Raw genomic sequence first — 25,755 nt, forward strand, 5'->3', positions numbered from 1 at the left:
GGTGGAGGATGGCCTTCAGATCTCCCCACAGACTCTACCAATTACTCCATAGAGGCAGTCTTGGTGAGTAACATGGGTAACTGAATAGAGGTGTGATGATACAGAAATTTCACGATACGATACGTATCGCGATATCTTGAAATGATACGATTCGATGCATATCATGATATGCTTTCTTTAGTTATTTTCTTTAAAAAAAATATATGTTAATAGCAAGACATTTTGACATAACCGTCAATATGTAATGAAAATTAACAATGTTAAGGTCAACGATACATATCACGATACGAAAAAACGTATCGATATATTTATCGTCAGATAAAGTATCACAATTATCGATACTACGATATATCGTCACAGCTCTATAACTGAATGTTGTTTTATGCCTCTTTCAGTAATTTCCAATTCCTATCAATATCACAGCACATAGACACCATAAATGGGCTTCACACACTGAACCCCTGAGAGAAACTGAACCTGGATCCTTGCCATGACAAGCGAACTCTTTAACCACTAGGCCACTCCACCCCATTGAGGAATAAGAACTCCCTGTGTTTATGTTCCTATACACAGTGAAGACATTGACATGCATTAGCCTTGGTTCCCATGTGCTCTACTTCTAACACTTATCAAATATTGGTTCTGTATATTAAGTAGCAAGGATTAAAATGAAAGGTCAAGACAGGGTTAAAACCCATGTGATACATAATTTCACACTTATACCCCTCCTTAAAGTGCCAGATAACTCACCCAAACATTTCTAAAAGACCAAGTAACAGGAAGCAACAATAACATTCTAAATAGGACCATGACACGACATTGACATAGGTGTTTAAAACTGGATTTGATTTCTGTCAGACAGTTTCCATGACAGGAATGTTTTAACGTGGATCAAGACAGCAGATCAAATTTAGCAAGTTGATATTTATTTCCCTCTCTTTCCTGTATAAAATCCTACATTCTTAGATATTTGTCATATTTTCTCCCACAATGTTAACACTGTTATAAATACAATTTTGTACTGTGAAGTCATCAGTTTTATGAAGTCTGTGAATGGCATTGAGAAGTAATATACATAAAGGGGAAACTCATGGATGTCAACTTCTGTGGTACGAGGACCATGGTCGCGTGAAAGACTGACTGACTGACTGAGTTTGGTTTTACGCTGCTTTTGTCAATATTCCAGCAACATCACGGCGGGGGACACCAGAAATGGGCTTCACACATTGTACCCATGTGGGGATTCGAACCCGGGTCTTCGGCGTGACGAGCCAACGCTTTAACCATTAGGCTACCCCACCGCCCCTCGCGTGAAAGAAGGAGTATGAATATACTCCAAAATGTGATGTTCCTCATATTACAGAAGTTGACATCCATAAATTTCCCCTTCATCAACATTTTCTGGAAAACTAACATTTTTGCAATGCTTTAAAGTTCAATTCTCATTGTTAAATCAGTGTTTGACATTATGTTTGGATATAATGAAAGTCATTACATCTTTTGGTTTTTGAATAAAAGATTTTTTTTAAAAAGTTCATTAATGCCATTTTATTATGTTAATATATTACAGATCCTTGTATGTAAGCATTACAAAGATGTGAATATGCATTTTATTCCAATAAAATATTATATTTATTATTATTTATAGATTAAAGTACTGTATAAAAAAACCTCTAGGTTCCCAGGATATCACTTAATTATTCTCCAAACACTGCTGGGATTAAACCCATATTACATTCAGTTATTACACAGAGGAACAGCTATGGGTGTGTAATACTGACTTCGAACAATACACATTACGCATGTTATACCACACTAAACTGTGCAATAATAACAGTTAACATTACTAGAGAAAGCCTTACATCAGCAGTATATATACAATACAGCTTAGCTGTGGTATATATAGAACCAGCTGATCCCTGCTCTGTGTCCTCAACAGATAGGTATATAATGCTATGTCACTCACCTAGCAGAACAAAATGCTTTTGTTACTAAACATTCTCACTTTTGTTTTGGAGGCAAGGGGTCTGTGTCAAGGGTAGGGGATAGTGCAATAATCTGATGATTGAGCTAGAGTTTTTTAATGATTACAAACCTACCGGGGTGAAGGTAAAGGCAAGATTATTGTAAGGTTACGTTTTGGTCATATCACCATGATGTGCATAATCATACACAGGGCTGGAAATAACTTTAAAATTGCTAGTGTACTCCGGTACAGTGGCACATGTAAAATCACTTGCCCTGATCATTTTTCCACTATACCAGCCGTTTTCTTGTTGATTTTTTAAATAAACAACGTTATTAACATTGGAAAGTCAACTCGACACCGGTACAGCATGATATACAAATTTGCTTGCCCGACAGAAAAAAACACTGGACTCGGATGTCGGGCAATGGGTTATTTCAACCCCTGATACACTGTTTTGGTCATCAACATGCAAAAATAAAAATGTGAGGGGTATTTATGAACCATTGAAATTCAAAGTGTACTATTGGTCAGGTATTGTTTAAATTAGTAATAAGAGTGAGAGTGGGATTAAAAGCACCTGAATATGCTAGAAATTACTTCTACTGTATTGTGTGTGTAAGTGTGTGTTTATTGTTTAACAATGCATTGAACAATATTCCAGGTATATGAGGGTGGTCTGCAAATGATCACATATGGACCAGACAATCCAGTGATTGATATTATGAGCAATGCTACATGATGTTGGGAGTATGCTGACACATCATGAAACAAATATAGACCTAACCAACCCATCCACTGAGTCGCCGCTGACAAGCAGCACAGGATGGTAGGGCTCAAACCAGATTCACCATTGGCCTGGACTATTGCAACATTAGTGAGCTGATAGAGCAAATCCAAACCTGATCCAGGATTTGGATGTGTACCACTTTGATGAAACCCATGAGGACAGGTATGCTTACATACCAAGATCATAATAAGAGAAAAATCTGAAAATCAAACCCATAACCTCATAACCTGGTCATGCTAAGGGAAGTAACTCTGCTGAGCAAATTGCAGACCCTCAGGCCATCTCGGTGTGTTTCACAGTCTGATAGGAAAAGCTTGTTTGAGAAATGTAGTATTCATGGGTAAATTCTCTACTGTCTACTGCCTCTGAACTACATTATGTTCCTTTCAGCCAAACTTTACTGTAATGATGTTGTAGTACTGAGTGAGTGAGTGAGTTTAGTTTTACACCACACAGCAATATTCCAGCTTTATGGCGACGGTCTGTAAATAATTGAGTCAAGACCAGACAATCCAGTGATCAACAGCATGAGCATTGATCTTCACAAGTGGGATACGATGACATATGTCAACCGAGTCAGCGAACCTGTCCACATAATCTCGTTAGTCGCCTCTTATGACAAGCATTGGTTACTGAAGGCCAATATTCTAACCCGGACCTTCACGGGTCATCTTTATGGAAACAGTGACATGTGTCAACCAATGATCCTGACCACCGGATACCTTGATGTAGTCCTAAATGAAGCAAGTCTAGACTTTCCACAGTATTCTCATGAAGGGTCTCCTTTTCAATTTATATTGAATCTTTCAAAATGTTATTTGTTCAGAGACTTAATGTTAGTTTAAATGCAAATCCATTCACTGGATTTATCAAGACAACATGCAACTGAACGTAAACTATACACATAAGGATATGACCTTACACCTTTAATTCAACTGGGCGACACAAGGTGACACACTGTAATGACAATGGTGTCATTGTCTGTCAGCCTGTCGAACTGGCTGAATATAGCAGTTATAACCAAACAACTGTTGCTTAATGATCGGAATAATACAGAGCACGCCCATTTATGATCATTGCTAAATCAATCATTAATAACAGACTTAATCCAATACAGTATTCCATCAATACGGAATTGCAATCAGCCAATGTTTGATATCAACACCTTGAATTAATGCATATTTATCAATTATTGATTATGACATTAGGACCTGCGGAATAACAAATGAGAGCTGTTCCTACCTACAATTAAGGACAGGTTGTTAGCAAGGAAATGGGCTTCGTTGGGGGGTTTCACCTACCACAACAGCCTCTTCAGTAGGGACATTTTCCAGATAAAGGATACATCCAGGTGTTAAATGAATTAGTTAGTGAGTGAGTGAGTTTAGTTTTACACCGCTTTTTGAAATATTCCAGCAATATCATAACAGATGACACCAGAAATGGGCTTCACACATTGTACCCATGTTGGGAATCAAACCCAGGCCTTCAGTGTGACAAGCGGACGCTTTAACCACTAGGCTTCACCACATCCTCCAGCTATCTAAGAGCACTGAACACTTCTACTTTTCATGGTCATATCGCACAAACAGATCTTAGCTCTAGGTCTATGTTAAAATATGAGAGTTACGATCATCATACTCTCACAGTCACTTTGTGCACATGGCCCCAGATCTTTAACTTAGGTAATAATTCCAAAATTGGAATATGAAATTCATCAATTCAGGATATGATATTCACAAATGATGTTTATCTCTTGCATCTTTAACATGTTTAAGCAATTATATTTTTCAAAAAGTGAAAGATTATGGGAACAATGAAAAGGAAAGGTATTCAATGATTAATGTTACATTGTGGTTTCCAATTTGAACGAAAACGTGTTCTAAAAAAATCCAAGCTCAATCCCTGACAATTGCGCAGATCGATGCTCAGGCTGTTGATCACTGGATTGTCTGGTCCAGACTTGATTATTTACAGACTGCTGCCGTTTTGCTGGAATATTGTTGAGTGCGGTGTAAAACTAAACTCACTCACACAGTTTATATGTACAAAGAATAAGCTTCATTGGCATGAATGAAGTTTGTTTTATCAAAACTGCTGAATAAGCGTAAAGAATATTTCAGTGTACCTATTTTTTGTGGCATCTGTTGAATGTTTATCCACATAAACAAACTGAAGAGCATATCTACAAAGTAGGCAACATGTAGAGATAAATTATGCCTTGTCATGGTATAAACTTGTTATAACATTACTAATATAGGCTGGAGTGTGTGGTATGTTTGAGATAACTCCAGTCAGTACAAGCATATCATCCAAGTCTGCTGCTGGTGTTTTAAATTGGTGTCACCTGTAACTGTAACAGTGAGCAGGTGAACATATGCCGCTAGTGATCTGTGAACAAATTCTACAGCAGACAGCTGTGTACATCACAGAGCTATCGTTTTGGGTGAACTAACTTTATCTGTGTCACAGGTTACTAAGGGAATTTGCTGGTTCAATATATGAGCGTGACTTACCTTAGAAAGGTTTGAAGGCAAACATCACAAAATCGGTGTCCGCAAGAGCTAATGAATACTGGGTCTCTCATAGGCAGACGACACAGTGGACAGAAGCATCGTCTGTGTAATTTGTCCGCAAATATCTCGGTAAAGCCAGTCATCGTTTGACAGGGGCCACGCTGGGGTGTCCAACAACAACTCACACGTTTCATGTAAAAGAAATTCACTGGCCACTAATCGGCGTTCACCGAAGTCAAATTGGCCTCATATCCACTGAATACGACATTGGTATATGTGTCGTCTGCTTACACAGCGTGGATCACAGCTGGTTGGGATATCGTCTGCGTATCGATTGAGCAGACGGGATTATGAACGGTGGTTGTAAGATTGTATCACGTGACAAACACCGGCGTGTGTACTGGACCGTTAAGTCCACGGATGATTATAACATCACTTCCATTTCACAATTAGTCCAGGCTTGGGCTGCGATTAACTTTTTGAACAAATCAACGTTGTGGAAATCTCTTAAATCGCCATGCTTTCCGTCACTCAGCTGACGATCCGATCATAATCAACGCGACAGGTATCGCCCACCTCTTCAAATTACCCCTGATTCCGTTACTTCAAAAGGGCCCATCCTCTCTTCCGCCAAGTTGTGTGAATCAGACTATTATACGAAACATTGTCGTGGACTGTTTCTTCCCTGACTTTCTCGCGCACAGGTCCGTTGTCCTATTTCCTTGTCACGTGAACACTTCCTCGGTTAGACCTCGGGTATTTATCAAACCGATCGTGACAGAAAACACAAGCTAAACACGATTACTAGTTCTTTATCTACCAGGAAAGACATTGCGAAAAACACACAACAGCGGTGTATTATCAGTAACTATAGTCACAGATCTATGTACACACACACTCCTTCCAATTCGCCACCAGCCCACTTTGAAAGCAGTTATGCGACTATGCATCTAGTGTGGACTCCTGCCAGTGTGTTTCAATGAGCTCAAGAGATAAGTTCAATGTCGTTCACAGTGTACGCGAACTCCGCACAGCACGTACTGCATCTTGCTATAGTAATCATCACCCCAGGAGAAAATACAAACGTGAGCTGGCGTGAATAGCGTTACCTGTAGAAAGGATCATCTGTTCTGCATGTACAAGACGGAATGTTAGGTAATGGCTTCGTGCGGTGAGTGTGAATGCGATGTCACAAAAACGACGTTAAGTAGTTTGGAGAAAGCAGGCTTGGCACGATCGCATACCTGAACCATTTTTATCGGTTTTAAATAGAACAATGTTCTTTGTATTGACGTGTTTACAGTCATCTTTATTTATCACAAGAAAAAGGGTAGCACAAAGACAGCAGAAGGTGTTCAGATGAAGAATAGTAAGTGAGTTGGTTCAACGCCGCTTTGAACAGTGTTCAACTTACACCAAGTCGTGGGACTGACGAAGTGATTGAGTTATATTTCACGCCGTATTTATCAATATTCCAGCAATGTCACGGCGGGGGACACCAGAAATGGGCTTCACGCGTTGTACCCATGTGGGGAATCGAACCCGGGTCATCGGCCTGACGAGCGAACGCTTGAACCACTAGTCTACCCCACCGCCCACTTAGCACTAGGACTAGCATAAGTCTTTAGCAATATTCCAGCAACATCACGAGAGGGGACACCAGAAATGGGGAAATGTACCGAAGTGGGGAATCAAACCCGGGTTTTCGGCGTGACAAGCGAACGCTTTAACCACTAGGCTAACCTGATGAAAGTCGCAGACGTTTACCACCATGGTGAAACCCACTGTTGTGTGACAGCAGATGTCATGAGCATTGTCAAATTATCGATAATCGGAAATGTCGTCGATAGGAAAAAATATTAATGATTATCGATATAAACATTGTGTTGTCGATAGTATCATACATTAACTTCTGTGAAAGCATTTTTTCACACAATATGCAATGTTAGGACTTTAATCATGGTCTGCTTCTATATTATGTTCAGGATGCTGTTTTGTTAATAGTCCATGCCAGTTTTGCTCAAACTTACGTCTCCGATAGTTATTGATAATCGATCGATATTTAGTTAACGGTTATCGACCTCTATGATCTATATCTATAGCCAGCCCTAGTCACATATAACCTGTTAGGATCCAATCCCAAGATGTTATTCTTAGGGGCATGCGTGGTTAAAGCTGTGGTTACCATGGATCTGTGCTTCTCCCTATAAACGATTTCATATGACATAAAGGTATTAAGATTTAAATCAAGGAGCGTCTCAAAGGCAGCATCAAAATCGTTCATACGGTTACCGCGGCTCGGATTCTAGGTGTACCTGTAACCAAGATGGCGCAATCTGTGCTCATGCCATTAAGTCATGACAATCAGCCAATATTATAATGATATACTGGAATACCCCAGGCTGACATAAAACCACATTCAACCAATATAATTATGATAATGATATACTGGAATACCCCAGGCTGACATAAAACCACATTCAACCAGTATAATAATATAATGATATACTGGAATACCCAGGCTGACATAAAACCACATTCAACCAGTATAATAATGATAATGATATACTGGAATACCCCAGGCTGACATAAAACCACATTCAACCAGTATAATAATGATAATGATATACTGGAATACCCCAGGCTGACATAAAACCACATTCAACCAGTATAATAATGATATACTGGAATACCCCAGGCTGACATAAAACCACATTCAACCAATATGATAATGATATACTGGAATACCCCAGGCTGACATAAAACCACATTCAACCAGTATAATAATGATAATGATACACTGGAATACTCCTGAGTGAGGTAAAACGACATTCAACCAGTATAATGATGATAATGATACACTGGAATACACCAGGCTGACATAAAACCACATTCATATAATGATGATAATGATATACTGGAATTATCAATGATATACAATACCCCAGGCTGACGTAAAATAACACTCAACCAATATAATAATGATACATGTAATTATCAATACAAGGAAATTAACAAGTGCTTGTTTAAAATTCATGCAAACGGCTTTGCCATATCAACGGATAATTATGCAAGTAAAAGAGTGAGTGAGTGAGAGTAATTCCAGCAATATCACGGCGGGGGACACCTGAAATGGGCTTCACACATTGTACCCATGTAGGGAATCGAACCCGGGTCTTCAGCGTGGTGAGCGGGCGCTTAAAACATTAGGCTACCCCACCGCCCGCAAGTAAAAGAGATTATGTTGGTACTTATTTAGGTGTTTACAAGTTATCATGGCGATCGAGTGTGCATGACTGGAAATTCTCTGTTTTCTGGCTTAGTTTATGGGTCCTGGCTCCGATTTCTCGAAACAAACTTAAGTCTGAGTTTTGACTTAAGTTAGAGTTTTTACTCAAATTTGAGAAAATGCATTTCCCAGAATGAACTAAAATCGATAATAAACTCAAACATAGTGGACAATTTGAGTTTGGTGGATAGATTACTTAAGATGTTTTGGCTCTTTTATTTAAAAAATGCAGTTGAGTTTAAAATTCAGCTGTTTCAAATTGTCAAACTCAGTTTGAAATTTAAGTAAAAACTTAAGTTTGTTTCGAGAAATCGGGGCCAGGAATTAAGTTTAACTATTCTTGCAGTCATGATAGTGTTCAGGAAATTTAGATCTCAGTTTTACAGGTTTTACATGGTATTTACTGACTTTTCATCAATAAATTGAAATAATATCATTGTTAGATATTTTAAGTTTAAATGGATCATCAAAAGATATGGGCACATTTATGTTCACAAAGGAACATCATAATTATCTCTCTGGTGCTCTATAGCAGCCTTAGAAAAAAATACTTTTCTATTCCTGGTATCGTTATCAATTACAAATCAATTGTGAATACCTATCATGGTCTTTACCTCCAGCTGAGAGCTGTGCCACTTCTGCCGACATTACAACACAAGACAAACATCCAGACGACCTCAGCTGACACTACAACTGCCTTTCTGCGGTAACTGGGGTATCATTGGGTGTGGACAGCACCCGCAACTCATTCTTACACTTCACCATGAATGCGGAAGGTTATACTTTCCCCGCTACTCGGAATATTCTGACCAGCAAAATACACCCCCTATATCTACTGACCACGTTCTTCACAGGGAAAGTCCAGCATATCATAGTTTTCTGGGAATGGAGCCCACGTGACCACGAACAGTTGTGATGTGTAACCCATGTCCAGGCACCTTGGTCGTGTAGGTATTATATAATTTGATATAAATTGGAATCATGAAGACGTTTTTGTTAAGTTAAAGCAGAGGGGGAAAGGTATCTATCTATCTATCACTTCATTTTATTTCTAAATATTAACTTTGTATGTTGGTTTTCGAATATATATGGCTCTAGGGCAGAAACATTAATTTAGTAGAGAGCTGAGCATTTTGTGACACTTTTGCAAATAAGTAGTAAATTATTCAAAAGGTTAGCCAGCTAGTAACCAATAACCACAATATGAAATGAAGGACTTTTCAATAAGACATTGTCATCTTTCAATCATTGGAGGGGCGGTGGTGTAGCCTAATGGTTAAAGCGTTCGCTCTTCACGCCGATGACCCGGGTTCTATTCCCCACATGGGCACAATGTGTGAAGCCCATTTCCGGTGTCCCCCGCCGTAATATTGCTGGAATATTGCTAAAAGCGGCATAAAACCATACTCACTCATTCACTCATTGGAATTTGCATTTTTCAAAATAATTGCACAGTTACAATCCCTGACGATTCTAGCTGTAATTATCATACACTATTGCTAGAAGGAAGGACATCACAGGTATAAAACAAAGAAAATGTATCTTTTAGCACATACATGAATCAGTTTCTACATATTACATATAATCGAGAAAACATTAAATTTAGACAATTTAAATCAGTTTAGTTGTTTTGGCATCCTGCAAGGACAAATTTTTCATGGTTAACACGATAACAAGTGCGTGTATATAAATGGAGCTTACTTCAACAATGTTGGCATGCTAAAGGTAGGGCTGGGACGGGTAGGAAAAATTGGAATCGAGTACCCGCATGTACTTACCCGAATCGGAATCGAGTACCCGGAAATGTAAGGAATAAAGCGCTTCTGTCAACTTTCTGAATATTCAATCACGATTTGACAGAGATTATTATAGAAAACTTGAAAGGATGGCAATACGACATTAAAACAGATCTTAGGCTATTCAGTTTACGTCTATTTAACCAATATATACAGTAACAGCATTACTTACATTCCTCGTTAAAACACAGAACTTTTCGTTCCTGCCGCTCATGCGTAGATAAATTACAGTCGTTAATAATAACCTTCATTAATCGGACAATACCAATGATGTAAATACATGTGTGTTACGTCAATTATGAAAAAGACAAGTTATTATCTGCCCTTGTCATTACATAGTTCTTTCCCTTTCCGGGTACTCGATTCCTAGAAATAGGACTCGATCCAGGTGTACCCGAACCGGATTCGAGTACCCGAGTACCCGTCCCAGCCCTAGCTAAAGGAGCATACAAACATTGGTCATCACTTCGGCAGCTACATCAAATGGGCGGGGCCATCGGGTACTAATATCCACAATGAAATACTTTTGAATAACTTTGGGCGCAAGTCGAGTGGGAATAAGATTTCACAGCAGTATTCCAGCAATATTACGATGGGGGTCACTGGAAATATTCTTCAAAGATTGTGCACATGTGGGTCAATCAAACCCGGGCTTTTGGCGAGACGAGACCACACGGCTACCCCACCGCCCTTGAACAAAGTTGTCCTAAATGATAAACTATGTAATCATCCTTGCTCCATGCGTTCTTTTAGGGTACAATATATTCAATGGTTTGCAATGCAAACACAATACAATGAACATTACCTTTCGCGAACTATTTTCGTCACATTTTAAACTGTACAATAGCAAGGAAAATTCGTGCTTAAATTGCCTTGGGCTAACTCGAAATCAACATCGGCAACGTGAACATGTTCCGTTACGTATTCACCATGCCCTGAATCGTTACTCACTTAGCATTAATTGTTTTGGTTTCTAGTTTAACGCCATATTCATAATTCACCTACACGACACCAATCTGTAAGCAATCGAATCCAGGCCCCGATTTCTCGAAACAAACTTGTCTGAGTTTTGACTTAAGTAAGAGTTTTTACTCAAATTTGAGAAAAAGCAGGAATATGCATTTCCCAGATGTAATCGATATTACACTTACACATAGTTGATAATTGGGTAGATAGGCTACTTAAGTTGTTTGGGCTTTTTTATTAAAAAAATGCAGTTGAGTTAAAAAATCAGCTGTTTCAAATTGTTAAACTCAGTTTGAAATTTGAGTAAAAACTTAAGTTTTTTCGAGAAATCGGAGCCAGACCTGATACTCGAAGTCACGTTCACTCGTTTAGTCACCTGAGTGGACCAAAATTCTGCTAAGGAATCCCAACGGGTAAAGCCCAGTTCAGTCACTAACGTTAGCTAGAGGTCCTTCAGCACTACCGGTCGTGCAAACGTTATTCGATACACAGACTTTCATTCCGATGGGATATCTCTGCACTTACCTTATCGTAGTGTTCTTTTGAAAGCAAGGCAAGAAGTCCCGTTTTTCGTTGAAAATCTTCACTATTCCAGGGACGGGAATACAGCTTTTTTGAGAAAGGGAGGGTGCACACTTCATTTTCACCCGTTTTCATGGGTCATTTAATAAACCTTCAGGACAAAAGAGGGGGTGCGCACCCCTGCACCACCCTCTGGATCCGCCTATGCTATTCCAATTTCCAAATTTGAATTTCCAAAAGAACAGTTTTTGGAGCGTTAAAAGTATGTTTGTCCAAGCTCATGTTCACGTCGGTTAAGCATTATTTCTCACCAGTTCGTTGAAATTAGTTTGCTACCCGCCCATGATGCTGTCAAATATACACTTCTGCTTCCATCGATTCAGTGAATTAACGCGCTCGTGAAACTCGTGCAGCGGAAGTGAGTTCTGATTGGTTTAAACCGTAACCATGACAACATTCGACAAGGCTAGCGAACACCTGCATGAAATATACAACGTTTCAATCGGGAATCTGACATTTGATTCTAACGAAGGTTTAATATTGAAGAGACTGACTTAACGGTGTAGAGCTCATTTCCGGAAATTTATGTGTGCGTGCGTGCGTGTGCGTGCGCGTGCGTGCGCGTGAAATTGTGTGACAGTACATTGTGTATATTGTGATACACAATGACCTTTCACTAAGTTTCAGTAAATGTTTAGATAGATATTGAAAACAGATTATTACAAATAAGACAGCATAATTCTCTAAATTGTAAAGAAAACATGTTCGATCATGCTATTGTATTCATCGTTCTCATTGATTTGCCAAGTGGAAGGAGGTTTAGATAGATATTGTATGGATTAATTGAAATCATTTGCCAGTGTTCTTACTTTCATCTTTCGGGGCGGTGGGGTAGCCTAGTGGTTAAAGCGTTCGCTAATCAAGCCGAAGACCTGGGTTCGATCCCCCACATGGGTAGAATGTGTGAAGCCCATTTCTGGTGTCCCCGGCGTGATATTGCTGGAATATTGCCAAAAGCTGCGTAAAACCAAACTCACTCACTCACTAACTCATTAGACAGCTGGATGTATACTTATTTCGAAAATGTCCCTACTGAAGAGGCTGTTGTGGTAGGTGAAACCCCCAACGAAGCCCATTTCCTTGCTAACTCACCCACTCACTCACTCACTGGGATATTGTTAAAAGCGGCGTAAAACTAAACTCACTCACTCAGATTCATCTTTCAGGTAAGATATGATTAAACTGTAAAATGCTTCGTAGAAACGTGTTCTGACCAAGTTACTCAGACACAGCTGATCAGTCAGTCGGCTCACAATGAGGTAATAAGTCACGGGTTTAGCGCCACGCCGGGTAAACATTAATCGAATAACACCTAATGCCCGTCTTTGTTAACCAGTGTTTGACTCTGCATGATCAGAGATCGCATACATTAATTACAAAAATCATTTAATAGTCATGTAATAATCTACTTACGATTTAACAATAATTAGTTATCTATGCACCATGTTTAGGTTTATTAAAGCGATTATACATTATACGGTCGGGATAATCTGCCGACAAACGTTGAATCTGACAGTCACAGTTGATGCTTGTACTGTTATTGAAAACTCCCGTCCTGAAAAACTGGTTAGAACTGGTCCTCAGCAACCCTTGTCGTATGCCAGGACTAACGGGAACTGGAGGCCAAGGATACGCTCCTCCCACGGGTAGTAATCCCTGCACTACGGCAGTCGAAAATCTATCCACCCTTACCCACGTGGGTATTCGAACTCGGGTCTTAGGCGTGACGAGCGAACGCTTCAACCACTTAGCTACCCCACCGCCGCAAAGAGCAAACGAACATATATAATACTTGTACATGTATTTGCATATTGGAGCGGCCTTCAATTAAGCTCCTCGGAGCTTGTTGGCCAATCCATTCATGACGCATATTTTCATGAATAAAATATGTTTAAATCAGCATAATAAAAATATATATTACTCAAAAGATTTACGAAACACCCGATTCTGTAGTAATAGGAAATGGTCGGCTATTCTTTTACTTGTTTTGAGTTGTGTACATATGGACGTCGGTTAGCATAGGACCGCCTCCGTGGTGTAGTGGTTAGAGCGTCCGCCCGGAGTGCTGAAGGTCGCGGGTTCGATCCCCGACCGCGTCACACCAAAAGACGTTAAAATATGGTACTTGCTGGTCCCCGCCTGGCGCTCGGCATTAATGGGTACAACAAGGACTGGTCGGCTCGGAGTCAGTATAATGTGTCTGAGTGGGGTATTCATGCTTCACTGCGGCATGGTATCTCAGTGGGCTAGCACTATAAAACCAGCTTAAGTCTGGGCTAGTACAAGCAGCCGCACATGCACATACACACGCATGCACGTCGTCATATAAGCGAAATGTTCTCAAGCACGACGTTAAACCCAATTCCACCACCACCACCGGTTAGCATAGTGCTCAACGTTTTAGATCGTCGCTCCTGTGTTCTACACACCACATGAGTATAATGTGACTTGTCGGCGTTCTCACCGACTGTAGTAGGTTCGCTAATCATGGCTCCAGATCGACACCTACTGTCTATCGTGATCCCAAGCAGCAGATGGGTACAGTGTACGAAGCCCATTACTGGTGTCCTCCGCCGTGATATTGCTGAAATATTGCTACAACCGGCGTAAAACTAAACTCACTCACTCACCCAAGCAGAAGAACAACTGTATTGTCACTTTGTCCAGTTATAGTCAACGATAACAGTAACTGGAAATATGTCAATGAAATGCAACAAAATTGAAATATGTAATAAAAACTAATAAAATCTGTACATTCATGAACTCAGATTCATAAGATTGGTTGAACGGTCATCCATCCACCCAATCTGCTATCAAAATCACTCACTCACTCAAAACCCTGCCAGACGCCCACCCACCCTCACTCACCTACCCATTCACCCACCCACTCACTCACTCCGTGGAAGTGGGGTAGCCTAATGGTTAAAGCGTTCGCATATCACACCGAAAACCATGGTTCGATTCTCCACAAGGGTACAATGTGTGAAGGCCATTTCTGGTGTCCCTCGCCGTGATATTGCTGGAATGTTGCTAAAAGCGGCGTAAAAGCAAACTCACTCATTCATTCAACCACTACCTTGGTGGTACAAGCAAGCAGGGCGATTTGATCTTGGCTGATGTGTATCGGGGGATGTCCTCAATATTACGACATCAACACCACACAGATAGCAGGCTGTGGGGTGGAGGCTGTGGGTGGCCTGGGAGCAAGTCAGTCGGTGCTCATTTCCCAACACGGAAGTAAATCTAGCTGTGGCATCACGTGACTTTAAACAACGATATTCTGCCTATAAGTCGACCCGTGGTAATCATAATTATCAGGAAAATAAATACACAAGCAAATATCTATGTTATTATCGCCTCATCTTCAGTATTATTTTGCAAACATTATATGGTGAGGATATTCCGAATGAGGCGTTCACTAATCACCAGTTCCGCGGTGAGTGAGTGGGTTAAGTTTTACGCCGATTTAGCAATATTCCATCAATATCACGACGTGGGATCCCAGAAATGGGCTCCACACATTGTACCAATGTGGGGACTCGAACCCGAGTCTTCGGCGTGACGAGCGAACGCTTTAACCACTATGCTAACCCACCGCCCAGCGGTTCCGTGGGTTTTCCGTGATAGAACAGATCCCAAGCAGCCTATGCTGTGGACTTGGCGCAACGGGTGGTTATCATGCTCATGATATCAATCACTGGTCAGTTAGGCCAAGGCTCGTGCATTTAGAGGCAGTTGGAATAGTCCTGAGAGCGGCGAGCGATAGACATAACCAAAAAGCGGAAAAACAGATACCTTGGAACACTGAAAAACAGCGATGAGTCCCATATGTGTCGGATATCTGAGTATTATAAACTCCCAATATGGGTTAGCACTACGACTTGTTTGGGTGCCAGCAGAAGCAGGGCGCCACTGAACACTTTTTATTGAAGTCAGGCAAGTAATCCCGGATAGTGGAAAAAGAAATTTTCTTCAGATGAATTATCCGTATTTGGTTATCATGGGCGCGATGCACTATGGCTGCTGGGTTGTATGGACATTTATATAAACCATTGGGTAACAATTCAGTGCTTGCCCTTGGTGCTATTTTCCGTAGATACACCCAGTGTAACTCGCATAATAACTGAGGACAATGCCACCGAACGTCATCAATTCCTTATGACGTATGACAGACACGTTTAATGCCATAAGCGTTTATGCTTTGGATAAATGCTCTAGTTGAATAATAAACAGAATAATCTATAGTCCGTTTGGCTCAAAATTGGTCCGATGAATTACAATCTAACTCAAAAACTAATATACATACAACACTAAATGAAAAACTGATCACAATTAAAACATCAGACCAACTCTATGAGGTTTTTGCAGAATTTATGTCCTAAAAATAAATAAGTTGTTTTACAAACTATCATTAAAATTTTGACACAGTTCACTATTTGTTACGAGGGAGGAGTGCAAAGAGAGGAACAGCCAGGTGTGCGAGAAAGGATGGAGACGGCACAGCACAGGTAAATGAACCACTGACTTTGCCGGCACTTGTGCGCGTGCTTCACGTACACTGGAGGATGTGATCAACTTTCTCTGCACTCCTCCCTCGTAAACTGACCAAAGAAATAGTGAACTGTGTCAAAATTTTAATGATAGTTTGTTAAACAACTTATTTATTTTTAGGACATAAATTCTGCAAAAAAATGACAGAGTTGGTCTGATGTTTTGATTATGATCAGTGTTTCACTGAGTATTATATGTTTATTAGTTTTCGAGGTAGATTGCAATTCATCGGTCCAATTTTGAGCCAAACGGACTATACCTGAAGCTAGGAATTATGTTGCTTGTAAAAATTTCTCTAATGATTGGTGCAACGCATGATGGAAGATAAGGTAGGGTTGTTACTCCCAGTATGGCACGTCGACGAGGAAGCGAGCATGTGTTTTGTCTTATCTGCAAAAATAGGTCGACCTCATGTAAACCTGCAGCTGCACGGATACAAAAAGATTGCCAAAACAAAATCATATATATATGGCACTCAGCAATATCCCAGCTATATGGCGGCACTCTGTAAACAATCAGCTAACAGGATCTTGACCCTATATGTACTATATATATCAAGGCATTGAAGAATAAATCGAACTAGGGTACGGTTGATCTGAGGTTTGTGTGTTTGGTCAAGTATGCATAGATTTCTAATCACAAGAACATATTTAAGCTAATGAATCGGGCTAGTCTGTATCACAGTCCCCGAACCACATTATTTTCACCGCTGTCCTCCCTTTTATTTTACTCTCATGGAGATTTCAGGTAAGAATTGGTCCTAAGCATCAATGGTGGCTCTATGAGATGGAGTAGTCCTGTGACATGGCAGTGTGTCACTATACCTGACAGTGTGGTTCATAGTCTGTCTCACCGTCCCTGAACCACATTATTTTCCTTCTACCCAACCCTTTCTGCAATGCTAAAGCCCTTAATGAAACAAATCTAGATCTCCTCAGGTTCAGGTTCCGATTCTCCCACTTCACTAGGACTCCGTTAGGTTTGAATGGTTTTATTTGTCACTATTAAGATTGTATGTAAGTGTTCAGAGTCTTAAGCGTTAGCCCAGAATCGGGGAAGAATTTTGTGTGAAGTAGTTTCTCAGTCCTGATCAGCTCTTTCAGATTGTGATATTTGTGAAATCCCGAGTCCGTATATCAAACACCAACACGAGTAAATTCGGCCGATTAAAGTAATAAATTAACCAGCGATTTGATAGAGAAACAGAAACACAAAGACAATTCTATGAAGTGAATCTCGTTTATTTCCGGACCGTCTTAACACATAGGCACGCTGGGCGGTTGCCCGGGGACCCACGAACAAGACCCCTTTAGATCCGGGTTAGAATAAATTACTAATCTTCATTAACCCATGCTTGTCGTAAGAGGCGACTAACGGGATCAGGTGGTCAGGCTCGCTGACTTGGTTGACACATGTCATCATACCCCAATTGCGGAGATCGATGCTCATGCTGTTGATCACTGGATTGTCTGGTCTCGACTATTTACAGACCGCCGCCACATAGCTGGAATATTGCTGAGTGCGGCATTAATCAACTAATCAAACCAACCCACATATAAAGGGGTCCCATTCTAATCCATGACTTGCTGACAATAAGTAAATAAATACGATACTAAATTATTAAACTATATATGTGCTATCCCTAAAAGGAAACGCATAGCCGTTTTGTATTTTTAAAATCTATTAATTACGAATTGTGTACAAACAATCGTCAAAATATGTAACAAAAGTGTTGATAACATGATTTTACACTATTGCACAAGTGAAAAATCGACTTTACCTGAAAATGTTGATTTGGATGAGATTTCTTACAAGAATTAAAAGGCATCACCACAACGCAACAGAAATCACCTTCCAGTTGAAATTGTGCAGCAAAGAGCATGCACTGTCTGGCTATAAAAATTCAGATTACTTCATGTCCTAAAGTCTATTTGTGGACGAGTTATACATGTTTGAAAATACAACATTTTCGCATCAGATTTCTGGGTTATGCGTTTCTTTTTTGGAATAGTATATGTGTTACATTTAAATGCACGTGTACCACGTGCTTTACAAAGTAATGAACACTATTAATGCTATTCCTTTTATGATTGTTTTGCAAGTGAATGATCTCAAACCTTTGCCCAGTGGTAGTATAATGCTGCACAGTCATCCCTCTGTGAAAAACCCAGTGAAAACCTTGTCTACAGCAGCAGGTTGACGGGTGCCCAATTCATGAATACATGGTCATTTTACGTACGCTTTACAATGGCAGTGAGGCAAGTGAAGCATTCGTAAAATATCCCATCCAAACGCGGCAAAGACGAATGGGCTTTCCTCCACAGGCAATGGTTGAATACACATATAAACCACGGATTCAAACCCGTGATAAGCGGATCTGTCCTGACGCTTCCCTACTACCCATACGTTTTAGTTTGTTTATAACCGGTTATTTTGACAATCTTTACGGATAACAACTTCCTTTATTTCGTAAGTGCGATGTTCGATACAGATTCCTGTACCGTTGTCAAGAATGGATGTAACGTGTGTGAGTGAGTGAGTGAGTTTAGTTTTACGCCGCTTTTAGCACTATTCCAGCAATATCACGGCGGGGGACACCAGAAATGGGCTTCACACATTGTACCCATGTGGGGAATCGAACCCGGGTCTTCAGCGTGACGAGCGAACGCTTAACCACAAGGCTACCCCTGTAACGTGAAGTGGAGGGGGTGTATATATACTGAATGTAACCAAGAAAACAACATGATTAACATAATTGACTAGGTAGTAAGTTGATAAAGCCAGTGAGTTAACGAGGAAAGGCGTGGTTGTTTGTTAAAATGAATATCAAAACAACGAACACTAACACACTCTATTATGCATAAGCAAACAATGCGTTGATGAATATTCATCAAAGTCATGCATGATATGAAGGGCAACATTAATAGATTTTGTCTATATTGTAGCTTATAAGAGTTAAACATTACCAGATGAAATGATTCTGTATAAGGTCTTAGCCATGATTTAACAGCCGAAAACCTGATGCCCTTCACCTTTTCGTGTCATTGTTACAATAGCTACACTGAAGTACAAAAGATACCTTACCTCACAGTAGACTTTATCATATGTTTAATTTTAAACAAGTACCTTACATTAGCGATTTTTCATGAAAACAATAAACTCAAAAAATACTTCTTCATTAAATTTAAATCTGACCTAAAATGTATTTATTTCGTCGTATAATACACAATTATTGATGGGTCTTATCTAAGGTTATTAACATATTTGCCTTTTTCGACGTTTTCGACACATTTTATACATTGGAATTCCCCAAATCTTTTCTATCGGCGCTGATAGTGTCTCTGATTATGACTATCCATCTCTTGCGGGCAGAAAAGGTAGAACTTATTAAAATTATCAAAATATTAAAATTTTATCATTTTTATTAGACGTACATCTGCAAAAAAAGATGCTACTGCAAAAATATAGTTTTCAACGGATTTGTTCCTGAACGACCTTTTCCAATTTCGTGCAATGGTGTGTTTTAACAAAATTGGACAATTAAATATATATGTTGAAATATATGCCGGTACATATTGAATATTAAAATATATGGATGGAATAATCAATTTCAAAAGTTTCGAAATAAATTGACCTTTTATATTTTAATATATGTAAATATATTTTATATCTCCATCTATGCCGATCAAATTGTGTATACATTGGCTACTAAACCAAACCTTATACTATTTTGGATCCACAATAAGAACACGCAACCACACTATCAGAGGAGAACGAACTGATCCTCCAAGTTCAGGGCCCATAAAGGTGCTGACTGTACCCAACATCTGTAGTTTTAACAGAGAGAGGACAGAAGGTTGGTGACGTCGTGCGTCAGCGAGGCGCAGCAACCAGACATCAGCTGGCCTGTACACTCCGCCCACTGTGGAGACACTAGCGCCATCATGACCCACATCGGCTTGTCCAGCTCTATATCAGTGATAGACCGAACAATCCTGGCATCAGCGACATCGACGACATGCATTCTTCTTCTTGTCGTTATCCAATACGACGCATAGCAGTAGATCACGTGATTCCCCTGCCTCGTTCTCGATGAGAGGCTCATCTGTTAGAATTTTGCCGTCATAGATGACCTTGAGGCACAGCTGACCCTCGTGGTTTTCGCACACTACGACGCAGACGCTCAGTCCCGTTGACTTGAACCAGTTGGCATCGACAGGTTTACTTGTCAGAGCTGTCTCAAATATCATGTTATTCTCCTTCGGGGCTTCATTGACTGAGAATCTCACCTTGAGCTGGTAAAGAGCGCATTGACAGGGTGCAAGGGTCACGGGTTTGGAGGTCATCACGTGTCGATAAGCCTTCAGACGACTTCCGGCGTCTCGGGAAGGGGGTTTTGGTATGACGTTGGTAACCAAGGTTCCAGATACAGTGACGTCACTACTGACAGTAGATGGATCCCACTCCAAATAAGGCGCTGCGCAGACATTGAGTATATAATCACATGAAAATTTAGACAGCTATTGACTTAAAGCCGCGATGTGCAAAAGAATGTCTAGAAAACTGAATTTGATGGAAAAACTACAAACTTTAATAATTCGTTACTGGGCTGAAAACATTCGCCGAAACACAGCAGATTTTACAACTATACTCATGCCAATAATGGTTGTCACCCCTTCAATTTTTAATTGGAGAGGGGGTGGGGTGTGTGGTGTGTGGGGGGTTGGGCCGGGGGAGGGTGACAACAATTATTGGCATGAGTATATAATACCCGTACAAAATACATTACTGTAAAAATAGTGAGTGGGTGAGTTTAGTTTTACGCCGCTTATAGCAATATTCCAGCAATATCACGGCGGGGGACACCAGAAATGGGCTTCACACATTGTACCCATGTTGGGAATCAAACCCGGGTCTTCGGCGTGACGAACGAACGCTTTAACCACTAGGCTACCCCACCACCCCTCACTGTAAAAATAACAATATCTTGTTTCATTTTTAGTCACCATCAAACCTTGTTGCCAACGCTCTTTGCAGTGTCACTGTACATATTAATGAATGCACTTGCAATCTAATGTAAATAGGCCTGGCTATCGATATAGATCACATTGATCGATAATCTTTAACTAAATATCGATCGATTATCGATAAATATCGGAAACGTAACATTGAGCAAAAATGCCAAATGTCTGAAAGACATGCATATATTTCACATCACTGGTGAGTGGTGACGTATTTTTGCATGGGTTATTAACAAAACAGCATCCTGAACATAATTTAGAAGTAAACCATGAATAAAGTCCTTACATTGCATATTGTGTGAGAAAATTAAAACTCTTTTTATCACTAAAGTTAACGTACGATATTATCTATAACACAATTTTGATATCTATAAGCATGAATGCTGTTCCCTGTGGACGATATTTCCGATTATCGTTCATATTAGCCAGGCCTAAATACAAATATTTCAGATAGAGGATATACCTTGTATATATATAGGATTGTGTATTAACTTCCCGATATCTAACATGGTTACATCAGCTTTCTCAAATGTAAATAAGGTTCAAGTGGATAATTCTTGAGTCAACTAATATATATTCTAGATCGAGTACTCACAGAAAACTCCTGCCTTTGCCCCGATATATGCATCCTCAAAGGTGACTGGAATAATAAACAATCAACTCTGAAAAAATATAATCGTTTGTTTTGAAATGCATATAATTTACAGAAATTCTATTTCGGGCAACCTGGTTGTGTTAACCTTGTTCTGGATAAATTATGATTATGATATCTGTTTTGCCTTGTTCCTTGTGCGTTTTACGATGGCATTTTGAGCAGAAACCGATTGCACGTTTTGGCAGTTTACAAAGAAAACTGTTTTCATTCTTGCAATCTAAGCGTTACCTTTATATACACAAGTAATTTTTCTTCCTGATCACCTCTGAAGTCTATGGTTATCAGGAAGTCTATTAGCGTATTGGTGAACCAGTCGTCCAAGGGCCTCAAATTGTGATGCAGAATTGTGTCCCTTAGAAGTACCAGGTACTTATGACCGTTGGTCTGAATCTTTGAGATGAGTTTTAGGACCGTTTAAACGGCTTCAGAAAGACCTACAGCTCCTTGGGACTTCCTCCCACAGAACTGTTTAAAGCAGTCTTACTCCAAACTCACTCCCTCACGAGGTCCATATCTCTCACCTACCTTGAGGTATCTCCACTGGTTTCAGAGAGATAACATTATACATGTCTGCCTCCTCCACATGCCTGGGCTTCTCTATGGGGGAGAAGACAACAGATCTCACTAGGCCCGTTATCTGGATAGTCGAAATCAGCTGGCTTGAATTGGCCGGCACAAAGCTGACACCTGAACGTGCAAAGTCAAGGTGAAGTGGCGTTTCTTCCAGCATAGCAGTGAGCGAGGCGGCCGAGGACGCCATCAGTTGTAGGTCCTCCGTCTTGTCAGCCTGGCTTCTTAGTTCTCTCATGTGCGGTATCGATGAACCGATTCGGTTCAGAAGTATCCTGTTTGATTCCAGAGCATCTTCAGCCTGCATGAGAAACCTGTTCGACTTGTCCTCGACATCGGAGAGAATTACAGCTTTCCGCAACCTCAGCTCCTCCAGTAGTTTATCAAATGTGGCCAGGATCGTCCGCCTGGCCTCCTGTCTAGCCGTTACGACTCTGTCTACATTTTTCTCCAGCATTCCTACCTTCTTTCCCAGATTCAAAGCCTTTTCCTCAAGCTTTGTCAAATTGTCCTCTATGACCAGCGCCTTGGCTGCGCGCGCGTCCTCTACCGTGACAACAGTGTGTCCGTTATTTTTGTCATGAGCATCAAAAGAACAAGACATGCAGATGACCACGTCGCATGTCTTACAGAAGAAGTCTTGTGAGAGATGATGTTCACTGCATTTATGCCGGACTCGGAATTCATTTAGATTTCTTCCTCTCAACTTCTCCAGAACATTGACCTTGTGTTTCAGGTTAAATTTACTCCTGGCGTGAGCGGTATGACATTCTTTACACAGATACACACAGCAATCCTCACATCTGAACTCGGCTTCGTGGTTGTCAGGGCAATCCGTGCACGGCAGACGACTTCCGGTCCTGACCTTCCGTTCCTCCATGAATTTTTGCACGAGTGTATCTGGTGGTAGGGAGCCAACGTCGTTGGGTAAATGATGTCGTTGACGGCACAGTGGACACTGCAGGGTCCCTTCAGCGTAGTGGTCCTTCAAACACAGCTCACACACAGAGCGGAGACAACACGCTAGCCGATGCGGAACTCTGGACTCGTCAAAGAGACGTAAACAAGCCGGGCACTTGATTAGAGTGTTTCTAATTGTCGGTGAGGGTGGTGTGTCCGACATGGTTAGATGTGTACGACTCAAAGGTCTCTCCGAGACTACTATACTGTACTGTAACACCTTTCAGCAGCAATCCACAACCTTTGATGTCGACTGACTCGATCAATGGGTCTTCAAATGAGATGCAGAAAAAGGCAGTTTTACCTCTTTAATATGTAAAGTAATGTGATATGCATTCGAAGTCATCAAAGTATTTCTGACTTGATTTAATGGATATGTGCACGGATACACGGATGAATGATTGGAAATGAATAAGACAAGTTGTTATTTATGCTGCTCCCAAGGGATAGAGCCTTTAGACTGTAGAATACTTGCTGAAGCAGAACGCTGAATATGAACCTTCGCGATGTTGTACTCAACTGGTCACCACATAGTTTTGTCGCGTACCAATTCCACTCTGTAGACAGAAGCCAATAAGCAAATAAGCTTTTCATAAACTGTAGTCGTGGTTCCCAATCCCGGATTCGAACTATGGTTCTCTGTTGCCATCACCATACAAGTGGGTTCAGCTAAAGCTGGACACCCCTTAGACATGAAATAATTTCCTCGAACAGGGGCGGTGATGTAACTTCGTGGTGTTAACCACTGGGCCATCCCTCCATCCTGTAGTATCAGATTGGGGCGGTGGGGTAGCCTAATGGTTAAAGCGTTCGTTCGTGGCGCAGAACATCCGGGTTCGATTCTCAACATGGGTAAAATGTGTGAAGCCCATTTCTGGTGTTCCGTGCTGTGATATTGTTGGAATATTGCTAAAAGCGGCGTAAAACTAAACTCACTCACTCTTGTAGTTAGTCTGTGCAATGAAGAGAGCATGTTTTTTCGCTTGTGCAACAAATATTAAGATTAGATTAGACAATTTCACAATTAACGATAGATTTGAGAATTCCTGAATTCAATTTGTTGTTAAGAAATGACAACACTGTAACACAGCCATGTTTGATGTAATGTTCACTTTTTATTCTCCTCTACCAGCATTAATGTACCCATTTTTGTTAAATTTATAAAGCCCATTTGTGGTGCCCCGTGATGTGATATTGCTGGAATATTGCTAAAACGGCGTAAATTAACCTCACACACTCACTCACCTTTCCCTCACATGTGACAAACCGTTCTAAAACTGAAATGTTGTTCAAAGTGCGCACTGTACAATGCATAGTTTAGAGATGTACTGACAGCCAAGATATCCATGTATCAGGCGTGGTAAATCACCAATCCTCAGAACACGATTGCTCCAAATGAGCATTGGAGTTATGTCCCCTTTGAAATCTCGTTGGAATATGATACTTGAACCATGGCGTGATTTTGAATCATAAGAATTCTTTGTACCTGGATGACATATTTTCAAAACTGGTTATATTCTGCTATGTTTGTTTGATGTTTAACGCCGCACCCAGCAACACCCCTGCTATTTGGCAGCGGTTTGTAAATAATCGAGTCTGGACCAGACACTCCAGTGATCAACATCATGAGCATCGATCTACGCAATTGGGATACGATTGCATATGCCAACCAAGTCGGCGAGCCTGACCACCCGATCCCCTTAGTCGCCTCTTACGACAAGCATGGGTTACTGAAAATAAATTCTAACCTGGATCTGGGCCTTCTGTTATGTACTGGTTATATGCTGAATACATGTTGTTATATAATGGTATGTGCTTGTTATATATACTGATCATATAAAGTTATTTGTTAGTTATTATATTATTATATGTTAGTTATATCGTAGTGATACACTGGTTATGTGATGTTATATTCTGGTTATTTAGTTATATTATGTCGTTACTCTTGTATAATAATATATTCTGGTTATATATTGTTATATTCTGTTTATATCTCAAGTTACTGTTACAAAGGAGTACAATGCAGGCTTCCTAAAATGGCAGCATTACCTATCTTGATCTAACAGGGGCGGTGGGGCAGCCAGGTGGTTAAA

At 40.4% G+C, this 25,755-nt stretch overlaps 2 protein-coding genes across 2 annotated transcripts in view; both read right to left on the reverse strand.

Moving 5' to 3' along the window:
• Positions 1-6,320, reverse strand: part of LOC124273421 (TNF receptor-associated factor 4-like) — a 104,171-nt gene extending 97,851 nt beyond the window's left edge. Inside the window, exon 1 of the mRNA XM_046708681.1 lies at positions 5,273-6,320. Coding sequence (XP_046564637.1) covers positions 5,273-5,466 — 194 coding nt within the window. The 5' untranslated portion in view covers positions 5,467-6,320. The remainder of the gene's footprint in view (positions 1-5,272) is intronic.
• A 12,795-nt stretch (positions 6,321-19,115) lies between these two features.
• Positions 19,116-23,918, reverse strand: LOC124273403 (RING finger protein 207-like). The gene is made up of 3 exons (XM_046708664.1): positions 22,658-23,918; positions 22,073-22,117; positions 19,116-20,933 (listed from the first exon to the last, which is right to left on the reverse strand). Exons 1-3 carry the CDS (start codon positions 23,823-23,825, stop codon positions 20,458-20,460), a joined length of 1,689 nt encoding a protein of 562 aa, XP_046564620.1. The 5' UTR covers positions 23,826-23,918; the 3' UTR covers positions 19,116-20,457.
• Positions 23,919-25,755: the final 1,837 nt, after the last annotated feature.

Source organism: Haliotis rubra, unplaced genomic scaffold (genome assembly GCF_003918875.1).
Source record: "Haliotis rubra isolate DU_JTF1 unplaced genomic scaffold, ASM391887v1 Scf180, whole genome shotgun sequence".
Classification (NCBI taxonomy): domain Eukaryota; kingdom Metazoa; phylum Mollusca; class Gastropoda; order Lepetellida; family Haliotidae; genus Haliotis; species Haliotis rubra.